Source organism: Protopterus annectens, chromosome 1.part1 (genome assembly GCF_019279795.1).
Source record: "Protopterus annectens isolate FY-2018-M chromosome 1.part1, PAN1.0, whole genome shotgun sequence".
NCBI classification, from domain to species: domain Eukaryota; kingdom Metazoa; phylum Chordata; order Ceratodontiformes; family Protopteridae; genus Protopterus; species Protopterus annectens.
Window position 1 is genome coordinate 1384712070 of NC_056726.1, and position 6000 is coordinate 1384718069.

Consider the following 6000-nt stretch of genomic DNA (forward strand, 5'->3'; position numbering starts at 1 on the left):
ATATATACATATATATATATATATGTGTGTGTGTGTGTGTGTATATATATATATATATATACACACACACACACACACACACACACACACACACACACACACACACACACACATATATACAGATGGCAGAACTCATTCAAAAGGGTTAGCCATATTATCAATGGAGAGTAAGTAGCCAATTTCTTATGTGGACACAGTTTTCTATCCCAGCAGATTGTTTGTCTACTCATTCAAATCCTGAGGAATTGATGACTATCCTCAGGGAAGTGGAGAATTCGTCAATAAGAGCCCATAGTTTTATCACTAACATTAACAGAAGTGGTTCCACAGATGCAGCGGGTAAATTCAGTCCAGCCTGCCGAGTGCTCCTTGATTTCTTCATCTCACCAGCTGGCAGAAGGAACATCTGGTTCTATGTCTGGTCAGCCTGTAGGGCATCCTTCAACTACTTTGTTGGACTTCTCTCCACTGATAAAATGGCTAACCCTTTTGAGGATGCCAACCCTGGATGACGATCTGGCCCACCTGTAGAAATTGATGTAGATGCAGAGGGTCAGCGGGGCAGTTGCAAGTCCTTACTCTTTGATTTGGAGAGATGCCTTATTGCTTTTAAGAACTTGGAATATGATACTTGTCTTACTGTCTGCAGAAAGATATTGTGCCTCAAGGCTTGCGTTTCTACAAGTCCCCAAACAAACCGTCAGGGGTTCTCCTCTTTTTGAGGATCTTGTTTCCATTGATAAAGAGGCAGGCTGAAGGTCTGCTTACCTATAATTCCATCCAGATGGACAGCTTAAAGTCGGAAATAGCAGACTTACATGCTTATGTTGTTAGTCACCCTGGTCTGCCTCAGTTTGTGCATATTTTTTCATGGCATTCAGCCTAGAGTTGCGAGTCGTGTAGATACTATTACGCACAGAAAGAAACACAAACTGCTGAGGGATCTGCTTCAGTACCAAAGCAAGCAAGCATATTTACTTAAGTATGATGCAATAAAAATCATGTCCAATCATTAACTTATGAAATAGATTTAAACCAGTAAAATTAAGAGAAATTCTACTGGTAATGAAAAAACCTAGGAAGCAAAGTTATCCACTTACAAGAGTCTAGCAACATAAAATGTGTTCAATAATATAAACCTGTTCTAAGATAGGGAAATTAAACTTTAAAAAATGCAAACATGCTTGTCTTGCTAAAGCACTTCATGAGTCCTTAGATGTAATCACACCATAATGTTCCTTCATCATGCAGTATGATAATATGCACCTTGTAAAAAAAGTGACATGTCTCAGAAATTGCCGTATAAACTATATTGTTGCAATCCAAATAAATGGGCAAAAGTAACAGAGAAATTGTTATGTTGAAATGTAAAACAAGTGTCTTTTAAAATGGAATGACAAAACAGCGAGAGAAACATTCCTGGTAAAGAAAAAAACAAAAGTTAAAAGCATGTCCAGTCATAAGTATATAAACAGAATATAAGCCAATAGAAGCATGTCCAATCATAAGCTTGTAAGATAAGTATAACCCAATAAAAATCATGTCCAATCATTACCTTATAAAATTGATTTAAACCAATAATATTAAGAGAAAGTCCACTGGTGAAGAAACAACCTAGGATGCAAAGTAATCCACTTGCAAAAATCTGGCAAAATGAAAAGTGTTCAGTAGTATCACAAATGTTATACACACAAGTAAAAAAATTAAGAATCAAGAATTTACACTCTAAATACAAATAAAACAAATAGTGTATTAAGTAAAGAAATTCAACATGCCATCGTAAAACACATTTTAAATTCAGATTATTGTTTAAACCAGGTGCATACTCTTCACCTAAGACAAGCTGCCATCAGAGTTTCTTAAACTCTAAATTCACACATACTGAAGCATGTCTCACTAAAGCATTTCGCAAGTCCTTAGATCTTACAGCACCATACCGTTCCTTTATGCGGTCTGATAATTTACGGCATGGTTTGCCCACATAAAAAAAGTGACATGTCTCACAAACTCCAGCATAAACTATGTTGCTACTGTTACAATCAAAATAACTGGCAAAGATATAACAGTGAACTTGATATATCGAAATGTAAAACTAGTGTCTTTTAAAATGTATTGACAGCAGACGCACTTGCCATACATATAGATGCCTGCCATATTATTTACATTCCTAATATGTTCTAATAAATAAGGCAAATCTCTGTTCTCAGAAGCTTGGTGTAATAAGAGTTTTTTTTACAGGAAAAGATGAGATTACTACCAAGAATGTTATAAGTAGTGCCATTGCTAGAAATAATGTTCCAGTTTTGTGTAAGGATTTCTGTAATGGAGCACATGTCCCATCTGATAGTGACCGGGAAACTCAGCATTCTGTCATTCCCAGTAGTCACAATGTCTTGCTTCAGTGTAAATCCAAATTTTAAGATAGGCTGAAATTTGTGATATCTTTCTGCAGTGACTTCATTAGCAACACTCTCAAATAATTTTTTAGGGTAATATTTCTGCAAGAACATGTGCCGTAGCAATGCTGATTCCTTTTCAAAGAGCGTATCATCACTAACTATTCTGGATAACCTGAAGAATTGTCCCCTAAGGGCATTCCTTTTCCTGTAGAATGGGTGCTGGCTAGAAAAGCCTAAAGGTTATCCCTTTCCCTCACTCAGCGTTCCCTTGCTTTTAATTATCTCAAAACAATTTTAGCAAAAAGGCAAAAAAGCCAAACACCATGTTTTCCAGTGGCCGCTCTTATAGGATCATAGGAGATTACTAGGCTAATGGCCCTGGGGCCCTTACAAGCCTAGTCAAGAGTTTAACTCTAAAAAGAAACCTCAGTCACCATCCATCACCCCTGTCAATGAAGGACACATGGAATCCCTGGGACAAATTTGTGATTTCCCATCCACTCATCAAGGTTGTGCTTGAAGAGGGTTGGCAAGGTACTCTGTTTGACATGTATGGGAAGTCTATTCCATAGACAGGGCAGCCTCAGGGAGACAAACCTGTCTCTCCAGCAGGTTTTGATGATATCGCATATTAGATTTAGGCCTTTCGAGCAGGTAATGCGTGAGGAGTTAGACTTATGGATATGGAGCAGCTCTAGTAGGGCAGGGTCCAATATTGCCTTGTAGGCGAAATGCAGATCACCTATAAGCAATCTGTACGATACTGAGTACAGTGATAGTGATTTGAGCCTGTCCACACAGGACAGGTGCTATAGGCCATGGATTCTCTTTGTGAGGTATTTCTTTCGCTTTTCCAGTTGGTGCAGGTGTTTGGAGAGGTACAGACCAAATGTAACGTTATGCTCAATTGTTGGCCTAATGAGGAAGGAGTGCAGAGAGGTAATAACCTCCTTTTTTCTGGATGCAATCCTTTACTTATGAGATGAACCAAGTAAAAGCCTTTTCTGACCACTGCTGCTACATGATGGTCGCATGTGAGATTGTTGTTAACCTGAGTACCCAGGTGTCTCACCACAGGTTGTGTGCTTAGGAGGTTGCTATTGATGTGGTAATCAGAAGGGGCAGTGTTTTTGTTGAATGGTATGATAACACATTTTTTTGCGTTTAACTTCAGGCCCATGACTTTGACACCAATCATTTATTGCTGTGACACCCTCTTGCAGTATGTTACCTGCATTTGGAGAGTTAATGACAGCACCCACCTTACAGTCATCTGCAAACCTGGTCAGCCACAAACCTTTTGTCTTTGCCTGGACCTCTGAGAAGTGGATGTCAAACAGTAGGGGTCCCAGGACAGATCCCTGGGGAACACCACTAGTGACAGGTCTGCTGTCGGAGGTGGAGGCACCTATTTTGACCTTGTGGGTTGCCCAATCATCTTCTTTTTCTTGCCTCATTTACATGTCCCTCACAGGTGGCTCACTGTTATCGCCCAGTCCTCCTCCTCCATCTTTTCTTGCCCTCATTTACATGTCCCTCACAGTTGGCTTGCCAAATGCTTATACTCCATAGGTCATTCCTCTGGCGCCTAGCTCCAGTCTTCTTTAATTTTCTTGCTACTCATTTATTAGACCCTTGTCCCCTCAGACCTATCAGATAACACTCCTTTGTTATTATGCTAATATGGATTACAGTGGAAGTTTGTTAACCCGTGTATAAATAAGAGAGGAAACACTGAATTGTAAGATAACAAAAACGCTCATCTGTCAGAAGAAATGGTTTAATAAACACTACTATTTGAAAAAGAAGACAATTCCACATTTCTCTACATCTCTCTATATATTTCTGCTTGAAATCTAGGGACTGCTTACTCTTGTTTCTGCTTCTAAATTTGACAATAAAGGAATACATGCTTCACCTTTTAGATGTGCGTAGGCATATTAATTTTTATTTTGATAGGACAAAAGAATTTAGAAAGGCTGACCAGTTTTTTCTTTGCCAATAACAACTTGGAGAAACATGTATATAAAACTACAGTACCCAAATGGATAATTGATTGTATTTCTTATGTTTATTCCTCCAGAGGTTTGACCTTACCAAAACAGCCAAAAGCACATTCAGCTAGGTTAGTAGCTACTTAAGCTGCTTTTTTGTCTAGAGCTTCTGTTGATATTTGTGCAGCTGCCACATGGTCTAATGTTCATACCTTTATTGCTCGTTACAAGTTGGATATTATCTGCAGAAACAGGGCTGCTTTTGGTTATGCGGTGCTCCAGAATATCCTTCCATGATGGCCACCCAAGGTTACCATAGCTAGGGACTCTATCCCATTTGTTCAGGAGTGAATAAAAATGACAACATGAGGTATAGGTCATGTACTCTCCATAATTATGCATCTGTGTTGTCTATTTTCATTCTTCCCTGCTTGAGAAGAGAGGAAGTAAAAGTGTGGGTGCACAATTGAGGGCTTAGTGCTGCACACAGACTTGTTAGACCATGGGTATTCCTGTCAGCATCTTTGTATGTTTTTTGGTGGTTGTTCACTGGTTAAGTGAGATAATGGTAACCATCTCAAATTTTATGACTCATTAGTGCAAGTCCTGGAATAGCAAGACAGACTGACCAAAACTGCAAATTTACTAGAAGTCCAAGGTTTACGTTTATCAGAATATTCACTTTTACAGGGTATGGGCATCTTGAAATTGGTATGCAAAAGTTCAGGGGAGTGGGGTGCTTGCCCCTCACATTGGTTAAGTGTTAGAGGACTTGTATCCCCATGCCACAAAAAAAAAAAAAAAAAAATTAAAGGAGAACAGTGGTGATCAGAATTCACCGTTCTCTTATATTTTCTGACCTTTTCCCCCCTGTAGTTGTGGCACTTGCACTCATGAGACTGAGAATGACAGTATAGAGCCAAATGTTGTTGTTTGAAGTAGTGGTTTATCAGATGTACAAATTAGCAGAGGATCTTAAAATGTTCATTTGCTGTGGTGCACAAGTACACAAGTGAAACCCATGATGACAAAGAGAAGCTTATTAGCAGCTTGTAGTCTTAATCCACTTTGTTGTACTGCCAGGTGTTGTACTTCTTTCTCTGTTCTGTTTTGAGTAAAATGGTGATTTTAATATCTTTTTAATTACACTGTTTAATGATGGTCTAAATTCTCCTCACCCCCCCCAAAGAAAGCAAGAAGAGCGGGTACAACAGGTACGAAGGAAGCTAGAAGATGCTCTCATGGCAGATATCCTGGCACGAGCCAGTGAACTAACAAGAGAGACTGATATGAACTAGGAAAGTGAAACATACAAGGATAAGGTAAGCTGGATGCTGCACAGAATGGAATTAATGTACAACTGGAGAGGTCTGCAGTTATCTGCAGATTACTCTTACACAGAAGAAATAAACAGGTAGATTTAAAAATGTCAGTTATGTTATGTACATAAACATTACGTTTAATATCTTATATAGGCATTCAGAAATGCATTGTTATTAAAGCAGAGATTTAATAGTTTTGGGGTTTAACCATTGCATAAGTGCTCAGAAAGATACCCCAATGGCATTTATGAATTTGCTGCATAAATAACTAAATAAAATATTTAT

At 38.7% G+C, this 6000-nt stretch overlaps 1 protein-coding gene across 1 annotated transcript in view; it reads left to right on the plus strand.

Moving 5' to 3' along the window:
- The window catches only part of LOC122810582 (methyl-CpG-binding domain protein 2-like), a gene marked incomplete at its 3' end in the record, with an annotated part of 395833 nt that extends 390118 nt beyond the window's left edge, over positions 1 to 5715 (plus strand). Inside the window, 1 exon segment of the mRNA XM_044082163.1 lies at positions 5583 to 5715. Coding sequence (XP_043938098.1) covers positions 5583 to 5691 — 109 coding nt within the window.
- Positions 5716 to 6000: the final 285 nt, after the last annotated feature.